Raw genomic sequence first — 18,971 nt, 5'->3', positions numbered from 1 at the left:
AGTGAAACTGCAATGTCCACAATTGTCTTAGGCTTGCTCAGTAGTACTGAGACTGAAATCCAGGTTTTGTCTTCCCAAGTCTGTATTGCTATTGATCTTAAAAAAAAGGTGAAAACGGAAAAAAAAAAAAAAAGCTGTGTTGAGCTGCTTGTACAAGAACAGTGCCTGAAACCAAACAAGCTAAGAAGTTGTCCTATTGTTCAGTGCATCTTTGCCAAAAGTTCACCTAAACCCCCAGATTTAAAAAAAAATTCCTTCTCAATTTTTCCCCCTAACTTTTCCTTTTTTAATATTTATTGTTTACTTTCATTAGAAATTTCTGCTGAGACTCATTGCTCCATTCTGACCAAGAAGGGTACAGTGTTTGAGAAATGCCATGCTGTCGTGAACCCTATTCCTTTCTACAAGGTAGGAAGTTATGATGGATGTTTTCCCGAGGGAGTCCAAATATAAACCAGATTGGTCTCATATATGGTGTCCCACGCATTGAATCGGCAATGCAGAAATGCTTAGGAACAGGTGTGGCTTTGAAAATTATGTCTCTACCACACTGAAAACCTCTTTGGTCACACGCATGAGTCCCATCCCTGTGAATCAGAAAATACTTTTGCTCATGCTGCAGTTGTCCATGACAACAACTTTAACTGTGCAAAGTAGTGATTTTACCATGTGCATAATTGAGCTCAATATATTTGCCAATCTACACAAATCATTTTGAATATTAAAAATGAGAAGTAGCAAATAAAGGCATTTTTAGGGGACTAAGTATTTTTTATTTACATCAGCAATGCAGTTACTCATATTTTCCATCAGTTTTAGTTATGCAATAATATGTATCTTGTGTGACTTAGTTCTGTAATTCAGCATAGAATCACATTGGTTGGGAAAGATTTTTGAGATCATTGTGTCTGACCATAAATATAATAATGCCAAGTCCATCACTACACTACGTCCCTAAATATCACATCCGCGCTTGCGGTGTTTGCCTCAGCGAGCTTGAGAGACAAACCACAGTTGGAAGGGTTTTTCCCAGGGCCTTAAAGATCCCAGAGCGGCCATGAACCTTTTCCTTCAGAGAGAGCAGGTCCCCATCAATGGCAGAGGAAAGACTCTGCGCTTGATTCGGGGGGAATCAGGGCTTTATTCCTGTGGTCCTGCCCCCGCAGGGTCAGGAACTCAGTCCCACTCCCCGTCCTCCAAGCCAAGAGGGAGATCCACGTGGTTTCCTGGCTTTTATCCAGGGGGAAGGGGCTAGAGGCGGGGACAAGCCATTACCCAGTCAGGGATAAGGTGGGAGTGGAACAGAGTTGGATTACATTTCATGGATTACATCATTACATTACATTACATGATACATTTTCCAGGGGAACAGGGAGTACAGAAGAAACCGTTACAAAACCCAATATAAAAATGAAATACAATATAAACCCAAATAATGCACAGCAACATACGTGTCTTTCAAATACTTCCAGTGTTTATCACTTCCAAATGTCTAGCCCCCAGTAACAAAGTACTCTCTGTGTTGGCTTTCAGAGATGTGTCTACCAAGCCTGTAATTATGAGGAGACTTTTCCTTATATTTGTTCTGCTCTGGGATCGTATGCACGAGCATGCAGTTCCATGGGTTTAATCCTTGAGAACTGGAGGAGCAGTATGGACAATTGCAGTAAGTACCTGAACAAATTCTTAGTGGTCTGCCATCAGATGAGTAATGAGGAAATAGTGATCAGAAAGAAGAGCTGAAACTGGACAACAAATATCCAAGTGTTGGATACCCTTCTAATGTCTGTCTGAACAGGGTTGTTATTTCAAGACTATATGAAAAAGATTATTCATATGCTTTAAGGTGAGCATGTGGATGCTTCCAGGACTTGATAATTAAGGTACAGAACAGACAGAAAAATAAAGTTGTCCTGTAAAGTGAGAAAGAACTAGGGAAAACTGACTACAGATTTTATTTTATTTTATTATTTTGCAACTCAGACATAGGCACAGGTTTCACTATTATTCAAAAATACATTGATATTTCTGCTAGTCTTCCCTTTGCACTATTAAATTCCAAGATTCACAAGAAAGCTGTAAGGTATTTTACCTGCATGAAACTTCTGAACAGCTGCATAGTTTGCTGTTAATTGTGGTCTGAAACTTGTTTTGTTGGGGCTTCACATCCACAGGAAGAGAAGCAACCAGAAGCATTAAGCATTGAAGCTGTCGACACACAATAAGCAGCACATCGTGAGCAAAAGGACATTATCTTTCACAAGGAAGATGGTCAGTAAATGAAATTTAATATACACTCTTGTCTTGTTTTATAGCTATTACTTGCACTGGCAATCAAACATTCAGCTACAACACTCAGGCATGTGACAGGACATGCTTGTCACTCTCCAACCGAGCCCTGGAATGCCATCCAACTGATATTCCTATTGAAGGCTGCCAGTGTCCTAAAGGAATGTACCTGAACCACAAGAATGAGTGTGTTCGTAAATCTCATTGTCCCTGCTACTTAGAGGACAGAAAGTACATCCTGCCTGACCAGTCAACAATGACTGGTGGGATCACCTGGTAAGTGTTTCATGTTTAAAGGTGAACAAATGTGAAAATGGAGGTGAGGGGTCTTCATGTCTCTGTCAAGGGCCAACTGCAGCAGGCAGATGAGCACCACACAGCCACTTATCACTCCAGCAGGATGTGGAAGAGGATTAGAAGGACAACAGCAAGAAACCTTATGGGTAGAGATACAGACAGTTCACTAAATTTCTTTTTTAATAATAAGCAGAAAATTTATTTAATAAGCAAAGCATCATGAACAATCAAAGTTAAGGAAGGAATTGATTCAGAACTTCCCATCAGCAGGCAGCCATTCAGACATTTCCAGGAGCACATGCATAATGGTTTGAGTGCTGTAACTCTGAACATCCCTCCTTCTTCCTTCCTTACCTGAGCTTTTATGGCTGAGCTTGATGGGGTATAGTATGGAATCTTTCTTTGGTCAGTGGGGTCAGCTGTCCTGGCTGTGTCCCCCCCCAGCTTCCACGTAGAATGAGAATACTTCTCAGCTTCCTCCCTGGCACGGCAGCCTGAGAAGCAAGAATTACTGGACGCTGTTCAGTACCAGCTAAACCAACATTGTGCTATCAGCAATGTTTTCGTCACAAATCCATAACGCAGCACCATTGAGCTGCTACAAAGAAAATTAACTCCATTCCAGCCCAAGCCTGTACAGTCTGCTTTAATTTATTTTTCAAGACATCTTTTCTGCCCTTTCCTAAACTACAAATACTCCTAACTGAATAGAAAGCATTTGATTTACCTTCAGCTTGGAAATGTTACAAGAAAAGTAGAAAATAATAACTGGGATCTGATTATTCCTACTAGGAGATTTTGTCAACAGCACTTAGCTATATACAAACTTCTGGAATGACTTGATAGGCCATCCTCATAGTGACAATTGCCTACTAGTGATAATAGTGATAATAGGCTACTATTCACTTTCCAAACTGATGTTACTGTATAATACAAAAAGTGAAGAGACATGTTAACTCATATTCCACTTCAAAGGATGGGAAGGAGGTAGTAACACAAGTGAAACATTTTTAATATAACAATTCTGCAAAAAATCAAGATTTCTTCCTTAGAAGATATTTTCATTGATTTTTTCTTTTTCTCCCTAGCTACTGTGTTAATGGGAGGCTAAGTTGCACAGGCAAACCTCAAAATCCTGCAGGTATGAGTCTGATATTGTTTATTTAGAAACATTTTTTGTCCTTTATGTTGTAAAATTACTACTTTGCTGTTCTCTTCTACGTTAATTTCTCCTCAAATGTTCATTTTTCTTCCTTTTTCCTAGAAATCTGCAAAGCTCCTAAGAAATACATATCATGTTCTGACAATTTAGAAAACAAGTATGGAGCTGCATGTGCCCCTACCTGTCAGATGCTAGCTACTGGAATTGAATGTGTGAGTTTCACAGCTCTGAGATATTTATCCTTTTGAGAGAGGTAGAGTGTTCTAGTTGATACTTAGAACTAGACTACATTGCTTCTAGTGAAATTAAAGGAATTATTTTATCTGACATGGTGTAGTTAAATATCAGGCTGTGGACACAAAAATGGTACATATATTTAAGAAGTGATTAAAGAAATTAATTGCATAAATTAATTAATTAAATTATATTAAAATAAAAATCCATTAAGGATTCTTAACTATATGGCTATAATCTCTAGCTCAGGTACTCTGTAAGTTGTGACTTGGTGTCAATGGAAATATGGGGTTTATGCTTCCTGTTCTATTTTTCTCCACTCTCTGCTGCTGTTGATCACAGAATGCAGGAGACATGGGCTAGGTGAAGATCTGGGCTGTCCTGATAGGGTTTTCTTATATTAAGGAAACAGACTAATTTGAAGAATTTTAATAAGCTTCCTTCATATGAAGAATATTCTGTTGTATATGAAAGGGTGGTAGTGATGGATGGTAAATTTTTCAGAGTCTTCAGGTATGTTTAGTATCTCAGACCACAAGTATATGTTCCAGCTTCATTGAAACTAGTTGAACTGACAGCATGTTAATACAAGGAATATCACAAAACTAAAATCAAGCCCAAACAGTACTTATTATTATTAGAACTTATTATTATTAATTATAATTATTATAACTTACTATTATTAGAACTTATATATCTCACAATCTTTTCTTTTTGTTTTGCAATCTGTTGGCCTTTCCCAGATACCCACGAAGTGTGAATCGGGCTGTGTCTGTACTGATGGCCTCTATGAAAATCTCGATGGCAGGTGTGTGCCAGCTGAGGAGTGTCCATGTGAATATGGCGGCCTTGCTTATGGAAGAGGTGAACAAATCCAGACTGAATGTGAGATCTGGTAAGAATCATAGGGGTTTTCACTGCAGATACTTTGTTTCACTGAAGTGTACAGCCACATAAAAATAAGTGTTTGACTGGAGAGTAGGAAATAGCAACAGCTGTAAGGGAAAAATACCATGACAGAGTACAGGGATTAACAGAGAGAGAAGCTTAACATTAGATAATATATGTATGGGTAAGAGTCATTGTACCAGCTTCAGGGATAATTTCTGCCTTATGTGTGTTCAGGAATAAAGGCATCCAGTAGGGCCTGTGACTGTAAATTATATAAAGTCAAGTATTATTCACAACTCTATTTAAATAAAAATGAGGGCAAAATCTTTTTTCTTTTCTGTAGATAAAAGCAACCCAAAAAGATTCCCATCTCTTTAGCAGCATTTTCAAAGCACTTTATTCCCTTTCCAGTTACTAATCTATTATTAAAAACAAACAAACAAACAAAAAACCCAACAAAAACAAATAAACAAAAACAAACAAAAAACCACTCCCCAAACTACACAGAGCAGTGACTTCTAGTCTCTTTAAGAGCAAAAATAAATATGTTTTATATACTATTTCTTTCATGAAAAAAACCACAAAAATTATTTAAGGTCTCTTTTTTATTATTAAATCATTTTATAGGCAGTCCATAAATTTTAATTATGGTTCTTATATTAACTTTAACTTGGTCTAAATATACATAAGTCAATTAATTGAACATGTTATCAATAAAAGTGGATATATATAAAAATAAGCAGGTGAAGATGGCATTTCTTTGAAATCTGAGTGTGGTTTCTCTTCTCACTCCCAGCACTTGCACAAAAGGCAAATGGAAATGTGTTCAGAAAACAAGGTGTTCCTCCACCTGTAATCTGTATGGAGAAGGTCACATCACCACCTTTGATGGACAGCGTTTTGTGTTTGATGGCAACTGTGAATACATATTAGCTACGGTAACCTGCTTCCTTCTGGTTATTTCAGCAGCATCTCAACATTAGGGAATAGCTGGATTTAAGAGACTAATAAAAATATGCTAGGATGCATCAATAAACAGTACAGTACTTTGAATTTTTATAACCACTTACTGAGTTTATATATATTACGTTTATTTCAATACTTAGAATAAAAATATTTTACTTCCAAAAAATCATTTTCATCCAATTATAACCAATTTTAGATTTTTTAATAATATGTTTAAATATTCATTGTATTCTGTACCAGACTAATATGTCTTTTAGGGAAGTTATGTCAGTTTGGCCAGCAAAGCAGAGGCCATCACCTCCCAAAAGTCTACTTGTGACATTTTAAGCACCCTGTATTTTCTTATACTTTTATGTTTTATGTTGGAAGACTTCAGAACTTTGTGCTTCTTGTGGTTTGTTTTGGTTTTTTTTTTTAGGATGGCTGCAGTGTTAACAGACCCATTTCCTCTTTCAAAATTGTTACTGAGAATGTCATCTGTGGGAAAACAGGAGTTACGTGCTCCAGATCCATCAGCATTTACCTGGGGGTAAGCTCTTCTTTCTGCCATTATCCAGCTGAGTAGATTTTAAGACCAGGTTTCCTTCATTTTTGGAAGCTTTAGCTGTATCTTAAGAGAAAGGTCTTGTAACAGTGAAATTATGTGCTAAACGTAGAGCCTTTGTTTTAGCAGGAAACACCATAGTTGTTTGTTTGGATTTTTTAAATTATCATATTGTGTTTCATTCTCCAAGAATCTTGCCTGTGTAAAAGCCAGGAAATTTTGAAGTTTACTCCACAGTGAATTGCTCAATCAAAAATTACTGTTTTCCTGCTGCATCTGAACTTCAGCAAGGAGGAAACTTGTTAAGTTGTAACTTGCAGATAAATTTTCTTCCAGAATCTGACAATCATACTGAGAGATGAAACCTTTGCTATTTCTGGGGAAAATCCTGGTGTACGATACAAAGTGAAAAAGAACGCACTTCACCTGATGTTTGATATTATTATCCCAGAGAAATACAACATGACCCTTATTTGGAATAAGCACATGAACTTCTTCATCAAGATCTCCAGAGAAACACAGGTATTGCAGAATAATTTCCCTAAAGTGTTCCTCCATTCAGATTGAACTGCACATTTGATCACGGTTGCCTTGAATCTCTGTGATGACAGTGGTTTTCCAGAACTGCTACTAGCAATTAATTATTATCATTATTTCCAGAATAGCAGAGATCTTCACAAGAGGCTAACTTTTAAGGGATTTCTGTACTGCATTCGGGAAATTTTTGAGATAAGTGTTTGTAATTTATGCAACTGCATGTTTGAATTTGATCTCTAAATGATGACAGTTTACAGTTAGAGGAGAACCCCATGCACAAGCACGTTATGAGAGGATATTTGTAGATGACATTCACTCCTAATGCACAGGAAACTGTCAGTAATCAAAAGGGAAGGTGAGAATTGTGACTTGCTGGACTGATACTGGTGCTTTCATTGAATCTAGGAAACAATCTGTGGTTTATGTGGGAACTACAATGGCAACATGAAGGATGACTTTGAAACTCGGAGCAAGTACGTGGCATCAAACGAGCTGGAATTTGTCAACTCTTGGAAAGAGAATCCTCTCTGTGGGGATGTCTACTTCGTAGTGGACCCCTGTAGCAAGAACCCTTATCGTAAAGCATGGGCAGAAAAGACGTGTTCCGTCATCAACAGCCAAGTTTTTTCTGCCTGTCACAATAAGGTAAGAATTTATTTGCTCTTTTTTTATTTATAGGCATAATCTGTATTCTTCAAAATGCTCACGATCCAACAGGTGGTTTTCTCTTTGGAAAAATGTTTCAATAAAATACATTTAAAATTCTTTATGGCTCACATTTATGTTAATTTTCTCTTTTTTTGTAATTTGGGTTTCACCAGCCCTTTTGTGACACAAAAGCTAAGTCTGGTATTAACTGATCAGTTAAAGCTACGAGAGTGAAAAAAGAATGAAGACTTAAGAATCAGGAATTAGTCAGTCTGTTGGTGATGCCTGATACTGATCAATGCATTTTCAGGTGGTGAAAACCAATGAGAAATGTGGATAATGCTGCAGTGGCTATGCATATACACAGACTATAATAGGCACAAAATAATCTTGGAAAACGACTCGGTTCCTTTTGCCATGCAGGTGAATCGGATGCCGTACTATGAGGCCTGTGTCCGAGACTCCTGTGGGTGTGACATTGGAGGGGACTGTCAGTGCATGTGTGACGCCATCGCAGTCTATGCCATGGCATGCTTGGAAAAAGGCATCTGCATTGACTGGAGGACCCCCGAGTTCTGTCGTGAGTTTCCTTAAGCTCTCCTTAAACAGCTTTAAGAGATTTTTATTGTCACTATATTCATTTGGCAACATAGGAAACTTATTAAAGACCACATCAAGGTTTGCATTTTCACTGTGGGCAAAGAGTTGACCTCAGTCAGCTGGGTTTTGAAATCTGTACTTTTCTGCTAAATTAACCAAAATATTTTAACTCTTTTTACCACGGAGTAATGAAGAGAAAATAATGTGGTCACAGAAAGCAGATTGCTTCTTCTGCTATTACTATAGTGCACTGTGAGCTTGCCAGCAGAGAAACCATGAAATTGTAAAAAATGTTTCACTTGAGCTATGATGAAATCACCTTCTGTGTGGATATCAAGGGAGTTAAGACAGCTGTGTTGGCTGGAACGCTGTAAAACAGAAAAATGACATCAAGGTGTTCCAAAACAGCACATATAGAGGAAAAAAGAGGATGAACATGCCATAAATCAGTGTTATAGTTGTCATCTTTGATGGTTTTCTTTCCACATTTCAATATATTTTGTATGAAAAGTAGTGGAAATGCCTGAATACTGTACTGGCAAAAAAACCCCTGACTACAGTGAAGGTTTTTTTATTCCAACTGTTAATTAATTTTGTCTTTCTTCTAGTACTCTAGAAATATCATGCCATTAATTTGAAAAAAAAAAAAATTACTTCTCTCTTGATTATCCTTTTTTAGCTGTCTATTGTGAGTACTACAATTCTCATAAAAGAACAGGAATTGATGATGCATTTTCCCATGGCTACAACAATGACAAATGCACCTGGCACTACAGGCCTTGTAACTGTCCAAATCAAAACTACAAATATGTCAATATTGAAGGTAATAACCTCTACTACTGTAAACCAGGAAAAAGTAATGTAATTGTTTACAGTTTTCTTTTTTTAAAATCAGTCATATCACAGTTAAATAATGCTAATCGATGCTTTTTTGAAAAAGTTTTGCTGATCTTTCCCTTACTAGTAGTGTTCTAAATACATGATCAACGCAGAAGATATACTATATTTAGCTTTATATCAAGCTCATCCTGTCTGAAAGAGAAATTCTGACTTGCACCATTTCAAAAGAATGCACTGTACTTAGGAAAGAAAACATATGGAGAGAGCAATTAATATTTTTATTAAATAAATTGATATGACTGGAGAAACCAAAAAAATTTCCTACATAGGCACAACCTCCCTCTGAGGATAACATTGGAAATACTTACCTGAATAGATGATGTTGCAACATTGGAAATACTTACCTGAATAAATGATGTTGCAATTGATACTACATTTTAATAACAGAAACACAATATATTCAATTATAAATAGTGTAAGTTAAATGCCTTTCTCTGAGAAATATAAAACAAGCTTCTCTTCCCCTTTCTTCAGGTTGTTACAACTGCTCTCATGATGAATACTTTGACCATGAAGAGGAAAGGTGCATGCCATGTGGTAAGCAGCATTTTTTTCTCCACAGTAACTTGAAAACCATACTACAACATTTGCAAAGACTCACAGAAGATATTTTTCTAGTATCTCTCCATAAATGGGTGTTCATCTAAACATAACTTCCTTTCAAAATTAATCCATTACTATACTGCTTGTAAAATAAAGTATTGCTCTTCTAATCCATGTGAGGCACAGGCCCAGCAGAGCTCTGAGTTTCAGAGGTGTTCAACACATTTCACAGGAAAAGGGAACGTGTAGTAGAAGAGCAGATTTAGCTACTGGACTCAATCAATGTCTTTTCAGAGATTTTTTTTTTATAATTAACTTGAGTTTTATTACCATTTGGCTTATTTCCATGAAAACCTATCTTATTAAATAATGTTTTGGATACACTCTAGCTGGACAGTTTGGATTTTCATGCAGATGTAAAAAAATTTTAAGAACAGAATTCGGATTACAAAATTCTGGGTTGCATAACCAGGATCTCAGCTAGTGATCTCTCTTACATACAAAACCATGTTCCACTACCCCTGAGAAGTGAAGTGCCCTTAGCCATAAAAGTCATAACAAAGATAGGAAAAATTTAGTAGCATTCATTATAATAATCAGATGTACTGATTTCTTTGTATTAAAGTCCTTTGATGTGAATTTGACCACTGAAATGTGTAACAATAAATACTTTCAGGAATACCTCAGTAATTAGTACAATTCTTGGAATTCAATCCAATGAGATTTGCCTTATATGGGATATTTTAATATGCTTTTATTCACAAATTTAACCTGTTTTGCCTTTATGTAACAGGACAAGTAAACATTACCATCACACCCGAACCATCTTCACCTTCACCAGGTTAGTTTGCACAGTTGACCAACTGTGTAACTTATACACTGATATTATGTCCTGATAAGTGTTTATTAAATCAGTAATGTCCTTTTCTATGTGATATAGCAGCATTATCAGTTTCACGTGCAGAAAGTGAAATGATTAAAAATACCCGTGTGCCATAATATCCTGGGCTGCATCAAAAGCTGTGTGGCCAGCAGGTCAAGGGAGGGCACTGTGTCCCTCTGCTCTCATGAGAGCCCTGGAATGCTCTGTCCAGCTCTGCAGTCTTTAATTCAAAAAAGACAGAGGGGAGCCACAAAACTGACCAGAGAGTTGGAACACCTATCCTGTGAGAAAAGGCTGAGATCTGGGGTTGTTCACTCTGGGGAGGAGAAGGCTCCATGGGAACCTCTTTGTGACTTTTCAGTACTTGAATGGGACTTATAAGAAAGATGGGGACAGACTTTTTAAGTAGGGCCTGTTGTGATGGGACAAGGGGTAATGGTTTTAAATCAGAAGAGAGTAGATTCAGACTAGATGTAAGGAAGAAATTGTTTATGATGAGGCTGGTAATACACTGGAAGATGTTGCCTGGAGAGAGTGTTGAATCCCCTTACCTGGAAGCATTCTATTCAGGCTGGAGAGGCCTTTGAGCAACCTGATCTAGTTGAAGACATCCCTACTCATTGCAGAGGGGTGAATTAGATTGTTTTTAATGGGCTGTCCCAACCCAAGTCATTCTATGATTCTGTGATGGAAAGGATCTCACAAAAATTTATGCCCAGTCTTAAGTAGGGACTGGCCACGTAACATTTCAACAATTGAAGAAAGTCTTGATGGAAATCTGTGGCTGACTATACCAAATCTCCCTATGGTCTGATACAGGAAAGGAATCTACATATGCTAATCTTAAATTTGTTAGAAATTCCATTAATTTCCCTGAAGACAGATGGTATTGGAAAACTTTCCACTATGGGTTGTATGAATAATAAGTCTATGCATACTATTGGATATAGCTTTGGAATATTGTTCCATCTCTGTTGATATGAACACGTATTTATGCCAAATTGACTTTAAAGTGAAGAAAAAGTTATAAAGCATCTCCAAGAATGCCATGTACTCACTGCACATAATAGCAAAGGAAGCAATGGATAACAGCTCTTCACAGTTTAATCTAAAAGGTAATGGGTTTTAATAGTAGCTACTGCAAATAGCTATAAAAACAGTGGTTTGACTTTGGAAAAAATCCATTTATATAGATATACTACCAATAGATTATTGAGGACTTCTTATCTTTTTGTTTTAACTTTTTTCTCTTAGTAACAACAGTGCAGCCTAAAGTAACAAGGAGCTCTACCACAAGCGCCCTACCAACAGTACCTAGTACTTCTTCTCCAACAACTCTGTCACCTGAGACTACAAATCCAACAATAACTGTAAAAATTACAGTTCCAAAAGCTTCACCCTCACAACCTCTTGTCACAATAAAGTCAACAACTGGTAGGTTTTTAGTGTTATTGTCTAAAATAAATTATGGTAAACTTGCTCTATACCTCTGCACATTGTTGAGATACCATTCCTAGGAATGCATTTGAAATTCATACAACATCCAAGCATTACACTCCAAATCATGAAGCAGGGAAAGCAGGCTTCCAGAAAGGAGTTTGTAAACTAGAAATGTTCAGAAGTGTATATTGAAAGTGCATGAAAAGATAAAGGATATAGGCATTAGGTTAAAAACTCAACCAAATAGTAACTCATCTAAGAAACACAATTAGAAGTTCTGTAAGCAGTGAGCAAGCCCAGCTGCAGTTGGGTTTATTAGCTCAACTTCAGCCACTTTTCCACTGGTTTGTTTATGGAGTTCAAGGAGCACCCAGTCTATTGACTCTGAGTAATGTAAACATGTCCCAAAGCAGAGTCACACAGGTATCAGTGTAGCAGCTTTGTCTAGGTTTCTGAAGCCTTGTTCTCTGGAAGATGACTCTGCCAGTATAAATTACTTGCTGATTCTGTGGCTTGTGTAGCCTCATTTAGCCTCATACCAACATGCACGTAAACTAATAAACCATCTTGGACCACGGCTGTCAGGGAAAGCAGAGGTAAAAATAGGTCCCAAAGGAGTCAGAACACACAAAAGCCAACATTGTGGCAGACAATTTCTGCACTGAGGCAAGGAGAGTCTATGTATGATGTTATTAAGCTTTTCAATACAAATTGAATTGCAGAAAGCTGCAAGTGTGGATGATTTGGAACATAATAAAAGCCGATGGCCAAAGCCCATGTAGACTTTAGCCAAAGTGACAACAAAGCTAACTACATAGAAAAAAATATATTAAACAAATCTAATACAGGAAAATACAGAAAATGAGAACAAAACAGACATGAGACAATAGAAAACAAATATAAGCATAGAAATATTTGGTAAGCTTATGAGAACATGAATACAACAGTCATACAGAAAATATTTGAAAAATAGAAAATTATCTCTAAAATATTAATAACTTCTTTATAATTTATCTGGTTTTAATTTTTCTATTAATTGGTTACTCACATTATATTTTGTCTTTACTCCAAAAGAACATACAACATCAATTTTTACTACACCAAACATGACTACAACCATCACTACCCCATCCATAACTACCTCAGTGAAAAGAACCATCGCCACTACTCCGAAGTCTGTTCCCTCATCACCTTCTGCCTCATCAACCTCTGCTTCAACAGAGACAGAACAAGTAGGGGTCACCTCCCCACCCTTCAAGACCACCACCAAAAGGAAAATGGCAACCTCCTCAATACCTATTCAAACCTCAACTCAGAGCACCACTTTCAGCCAATCTAAACTAACAACACCAGGTAAACAGCACTTTCTTATATCTGTCAGGTGAAGCCATCACTCACAACACATATGTCAATTAACTCCTTATTAAAAAAACCCAAGCATTCTTACTAGTGGTCTTAACATTGCAAATAAAAAGGAAAGAACATGGATAAGAAGTGTGATTAAAATGGAAATCTGTCTTGCCAACAGAGCAAGCATCTGACATCCAAATAAGATGTTAAAGCTAACATTTCTCTTTCAACACTTCCTCCAAATTTAGACAAAATCTCTCTACACTTCAAAGCAAGTTCTTTAAAACTCACTGACCACAGAAGATATATTCCCTCTACCCACTGTAAGAAATACCCCAAAATGGCAACATGAATTACTACATTAGCAACTGACAGGCTGGGACAGTGTGTGATGGGAAGTCTACTGAAGTGGGAGGGCAGCTGTATACTCTTTCCCAAATCCAGGTCTCTCCCACAGAGTATTCTTGGGGTGCATGTATCTGGGTCTTCTTGTGCAAATAATTATAGCATCCTCTAGGAAGATTACAAGCCCCCAACCATTACTAATATTCATTCTTTCATCACAGAGAGTGAGGGAACTGAAGCAACCACTCTGCACTACCCAGAAGGTAAGTAAACAGGACTAGAGAAATGCCCTTGGCCTAAGACTCTGCTTCACCTAGCCCAGCTTTTCCAGATGATGATCTTGCCCAGTTTGGAATACCTGGGAGGGGAAACATGTGCATCCAGTGAGGCTCACCTTTCCTCAGGAGCTTCAGAAAAAGGCAAGGAGTGTCAAATTGTCAGAGGCACCCTTCAGACCCACCCTCAATCAACTTGTGCTTCTCCCTCCATAGTTGTCACCCGCGTAAGAACAACGTTGACACAGCCTGCACAGCACCTCGTCACACAGACACAGACCACCCCTGCCACGTCCACCAGCAGCACCTCTGTCCCGAGAGAGACCAGTCCTGCCACCAGCCCAGAAGTTCCACTGACAAGGACATTACCAAGCTCTTTCCCTGTCACCTCAGCCTCATCTGCTTCTTCCCTCTCCTCAACCCAGTTGGGAACATCATACCCTGGTAAGGCTCCTTCCTGCTGCTCTGCCTGCTTCTTCCAGCTCCCACCCTTCTCTTCTAAGCAGCATGTCTCACAAAGACCTCACCTTTGCTATTCATTCTCAACTCCCCCTGCTATTGCCATGGGACACTGGCAGGTCCTGGGCCTGACCTACATATGACCCTGACTGTATCCTCCTCCCTGCAACTTCAGGGCTTTGGCTCTGGGGTACAGGCATCCATTGAGTTCCTGCCCTGCAGCTACCAATCAGACACAAGCTAAAATACCTCCCTCTTCTTACAGTACTGCCCTGACAATGCACAGTGGGGCAGGGGTGAACAATAGGCAGGGAAACTGGAAACACATCTCCAATTTACATCTCAGGACAGTTTTGAGTGAGAGGCATAACCCAAGGCATCATCTCCCACCAAAGGATGCCTAGGCCCTGGCACACCCATGAAAAGTGCAGTTCAACAAATATGATCTCATGGACCAGTGCTGACCCCAAGTGCAAGACTCACCAGCGGAGGGTGGGCAGGAAGGTGTACACTCAACTCCAGGCTAAAGTTCTTTCACATAGACCCGCATGCCAGAGTTGTCTTACTGTTGATTCTCCTTTGGAGAGATGCTTCAACATACTTTGCCTAGAATCTTTCCCAAGACTCAATCATTTTTTTCTTTCATCCCTTTCTTTGTAGCAAGGGAGCCAACCAGAGCTAAGACACCAACTACTAAAGTAGTAACAGGTGAGTGCTCTGGTCATGGAAGAGATAAGAGTCATCCCCAGCCAATGCATCCATGTCCTTTCGGTAGCCACGGCCCTCCCATGGATCCCTTGCAGAGGAGTCTGCAGCAAACAAGTTTTAAATTGCCAGTGGTAACGCTTCCCCACTCAACTGTTCCAGGGAGAAGGAGATGAGATAAATTGCAAGGGGTCAATCTTTAAATGGTCAACAGCAAGCACTTATGAAAGACAAGCAGAACATGATGGAATGTATTTAGGATAATAGACACATTTATTAACTGGAAAAAAACCAACACAAAACCAAACAGATTTAGTGGAAACTGGCCCACACATCCAGGCCCATAACTGAGCACAAAACCTCCAAAACAGAAGAGTCAGTGTCACCCAACTTCCAATAAGCCAGGAACATACAACTGACCTGTGCTTCCCTCCTGACAGCTTTCACCCATGAACAGTCAACTGTGCCTCACATTGGGCCACATCACACCACACACAAGACCTCGGCCGCCACCTCCATCAGCAGCACCTCCAAGACCTCTGTCTCCACAGGGAGCAGCCCACCAAGCAGCACAGAAGCCCCTCTGGAAACAGCATCTCCACATCCCAGCTCTCTGCCTGCCCCCAGCAGCCCGCTCAGCACCCGGCTGCCGTCCACTGCCACCACTGCCCCAGTCCCCTCCAGAGCAGCTCCAAGCACCAGCCCCAGGCCTACGCCTACAACCCTGAGGCCCAAGTCCTCTTCCCCAACAACCAGTGCTGCAAAGGAGTCTCCTGTAACAGAGACCTCTGCACCCACCACAGCCAAAACCAGCACGCTGCCATTTCCTGCTGCTTCTCCCTCCTCAACTGTGTCCTCAACATGGCTCAGCTCCTCACAGCCAGGTGAGGCTTCCCCTAATCCATCCTGGTGCTTTGGCGTGCTCTCCCTTTTCTCATTTTCAGCAATCCAGATTACTTGCAAATTTCTTTAAATTTGCTCTCTATTCCCACTTCTTTTTGCATCAACAGTGTGATGTGGTTGTCATTTGGTACGGCCCAGGGGTCTCAGTCACTCCCACACTGCCCAGCATGTCAGTTCTGAAGTGGGCAAACCTTAATGTGCTGCCTATTCCTTGGAGGACCTGCGCATCCACACGCAGTACGCTCCTTGGAAGAGCAAGAGGCATCTTGCCTGCTGGAAAGCAGCATGTCATTTTCCACCCTTTTTATGGGAGAAAAAAGGGGGCAGGTATAGGGCAAGACTATTAGTCCCACTTCTCCCTCTTTCTGAGAAATACTCTGCAGTCTGCGGAAGCTGTTGGTATTTCTGCTCCCAGTCTGGGGCTATAGCAACCTCCTTTGCTTTCTCCTGCTGCCATCATCCACAACTGACCTGTGCTTCCCTCCTGACAGCTTTCACCCAGGAACAGTCAACTGTGCCTCACATTGGGCCACATCACACCACACACAAGACCTCGGCCGCCACCTCCATCAGCAGCACCTCCAAGACCTCTGTCTCCACAGGGAGCAGCCCACCAAGCAGCACAGAAGCCCCTCTGGAAACAGCATCTCCACATCCCAGCTCTCTGCCTGCCCCCAGCAGCCCGCTCAGCACCCAGCTGCCGTCCACTGCCACCACTGCCCCAGTCCCCTCCAGAGCAGCTCCAAGCACCAGCCCCAGGCCTACGCCTACAACCCTGAGGCCCAAGTCCTCTTCCCCAACAACCAGTGCTGCAAAGGAGTCTCCTGTAACAGAGACCTCTGCACCCACCACAGCCAAAACCAGCACGCTGCCATCTCCTGCTTCTTCTCCCTCCTCAACTGTGTCCTCAACATGGCTCAGCTCCTCACAGCCAGGTGAGGCTTCCCCTAATCCATCCTGGTGCTTTGGCGTGCTCTCCCTTGTCCTTTCTTCATTTCTATCAGAGCAAGTTGCTTGTACTATTCTTTTGATTAGTGGTCCCCATTCTCATTTCTTTTTCCATCAGCATGGTGGTATGGCAATTCCTTGGGGTGGCCCTGGGAAAAGGTCAGTCCCATGTATCCTGGCCTTCCAGTCTTGGAAGGACAGTCCTTATGCACTCACTATTCCTTGAAGGGACATGCACATTCACAAAGGGCCATGTTCCAGGAAGAGGCAGAGATCTTGCCTCTAGGAAGGCATCCTGTCCATTTCTTCCCATTTCAGGAGAAAGTAAGCAGCAGCTTGTGGATGGGACAGAGTCCTAGTCCTCCATCAAACTTGGGAATACTCACTGCAGTACAGGAATTCTGGTTTTCCTTATGCTTGCAGTCTGATGCTTTGATCAACCTTTGCTTTCCCATTTGTGCCCTCATCCACAACTGACCTGTGCTTCCCTCCTGACAGCTTTCACCCATGAACAGTCAACTGTGCCTCACATTGGGCCACATCACACCACACACAAGACGTCGGCCGCCACCTCCATCAGCAGCACCTCCAAGACCTCTGTCTCCACAGGGAGCAGCCCACCAAGCAGCACAGAAGCCCCTCTGGAAACAGCATCTCCACATCCCAGCTCTCTGCCTGCCCCCAGCAGCCCGCTCAGCACCCGGCTGCCGTCCACTGCCACCACTGCCCCAGTCCCCTCCAGAGCAGCTCCAAGCACCAGCCCCAGGCCTACGCCTACAACCCTGAGGCCTAAGTCCTCTTCCCCAACAACCAGTGCTGCAAAGGAGTCTCCTGTAACAGAGACCTCTGCACCCACCACAGCCAAAACCAGCACGCTGCCATCTCCTGCTTCTTCTCCCTCCTCAACTGTGTCCTCAACATGGCTCAGCTCCTCACAGCCAGGTGAGGCTCTCCCCTACCCATCCTACTACTTCTCTCTGCTCTCCCTTTTCCCTTCTTCATTTGCCGTTGCACAGGCTGCTTGCTGACCTGTTTTTGGTTTTCCTCACCATTCTCCCGTCTTTCTGATTTGGAACATTGGTATGGCCTTACTTTGTTATGGCTCTGAGACACTGGTCTCTCCCATGGAGCCTGGCCTGCCAGCCTCAGGGGGGACTGCACTTAAGCTCTGCCTATTTCTTGAAGGCACAGATGCGAATCCAGACAGGGTCCTCTCCCAGGAACAGGTGGTAGGATCGTGCCTATTGGAAGGCACTGTATCCATTTCCTCCCTTTCTAGGAGAGTAACCAGACAGCTTTAGACAGGACCCACAGTCTCAATGCTTCCTTTTTTCCAGGAATACTCACGGCAGCACAGCCCTGCCATGGTTGTTTATATCCCCAGCCTTAGGCATCTGACCACCTCCATTTCCAACTTTTGCTGCCATCATCCTTAAAAAATGTATATTTATCTTCCTGGCAGCTTTCACCCATGAACAGTCAACTGTGCCTCACATTGGGCCACATCACACCACACACAAGACCTCGGCCGCCACCTCCATCAGCAGCACCTCCAGGACCTCTGTCTCCACAGGGAGCAGCCCACCAAGCAGCACAGAAGCCCCTCTGGAAACAGCATCTCCACATCCCAGCTCTCTGCCTGCCCCCAGCAGCCCGCTCAGCACCCAGCTGCCATCCACTGCCACCACTGCCCCAGTCCCCTCCAGAGCAGCTCCAAGCACCAGCCCCAGGCCTACGCCTACAACCCTGAGGCCCAAGTCCTCTTCCCCAACAACCAGTGCTGCAAAGGAGTCTCCTGTAACAGAGACCTCTGCACCCACCACAGCCAAAACCAGCACGCTGCCATTTCCTGCTGCTTCTCCCTCCTCAACTGTGTCCTCAACATGGCTCAGCTCCTCACAGCCAGGTGAGGCTTCCCCTAATCCATCCTGGTGCTTTGGCGTGCTCTCCCTTTTCTCATTTTCAGCAATCCAGATTACTTGCAAATTTCTTTAAATTTGCTCTCTATTCCCACTTCTTTTTGCATCAACAGTGTGATGTGGTTGTCATTTG

At 41.4% G+C, this 18,971-nt stretch overlaps 1 protein-coding gene across 1 annotated transcript in view; it reads left to right on the top strand.

Annotated features, from left to right (window-relative positions):
- MUC6 (mucin 6, oligomeric mucus/gel-forming) overlaps positions 1–18,971 on the top strand; it is a 44,625-nt gene that overhangs the window by 18,360 nt on the left and 7,294 nt on the right. Inside the window, exons 15-37 of the mRNA XM_040067538.1 lie at positions 314–408; positions 1,534–1,666; positions 2,316–2,565; positions 3,675–3,727; positions 3,851–3,960; positions 4,726–4,877; positions 5,670–5,811; positions 6,258–6,368; positions 6,720–6,905; positions 7,326–7,565; positions 7,992–8,148; positions 8,848–8,991; positions 9,543–9,605; positions 10,405–10,452; positions 11,749–11,928; positions 13,851–13,892; positions 14,121–14,348; positions 15,024–15,071; positions 15,509–15,823; positions 15,872–15,952; positions 16,463–16,906; positions 17,418–17,856; positions 18,374–18,825. Coding sequence (XP_039923472.1) covers positions 314–408; positions 1,534–1,666; positions 2,316–2,565; positions 3,675–3,727; positions 3,851–3,960; positions 4,726–4,877; positions 5,670–5,811; positions 6,258–6,368; positions 6,720–6,905; positions 7,326–7,565; positions 7,992–8,148; positions 8,848–8,991; positions 9,543–9,605; positions 10,405–10,452; positions 11,749–11,928; positions 13,851–13,892; positions 14,121–14,348; positions 15,024–15,071; positions 15,509–15,823; positions 15,872–15,952; positions 16,463–16,906; positions 17,418–17,856; positions 18,374–18,825 — 4,113 coding nt within the window. The remainder of the gene's footprint in view (positions 1–313; positions 409–1,533; positions 1,667–2,315; positions 2,566–3,674; positions 3,728–3,850; positions 3,961–4,725; positions 4,878–5,669; positions 5,812–6,257; positions 6,369–6,719; positions 6,906–7,325; positions 7,566–7,991; positions 8,149–8,847; positions 8,992–9,542; positions 9,606–10,404; positions 10,453–11,748; positions 11,929–13,850; positions 13,893–14,120; positions 14,349–15,023; positions 15,072–15,508; positions 15,824–15,871; positions 15,953–16,462; positions 16,907–17,417; positions 17,857–18,373; positions 18,826–18,971) is intronic.

The sequence above is a fragment of the Hirundo rustica genome, chromosome 6 (genome assembly GCF_015227805.2).
Source record: "Hirundo rustica isolate bHirRus1 chromosome 6, bHirRus1.pri.v3, whole genome shotgun sequence".
Taxonomy (NCBI): Eukaryota; Metazoa; Chordata; class Aves; order Passeriformes; family Hirundinidae; genus Hirundo; species Hirundo rustica.
The sequence above is the reverse complement of the archived record's forward strand: the minus strand, read 5'-3'. Positions and strand labels throughout refer to the sequence as shown.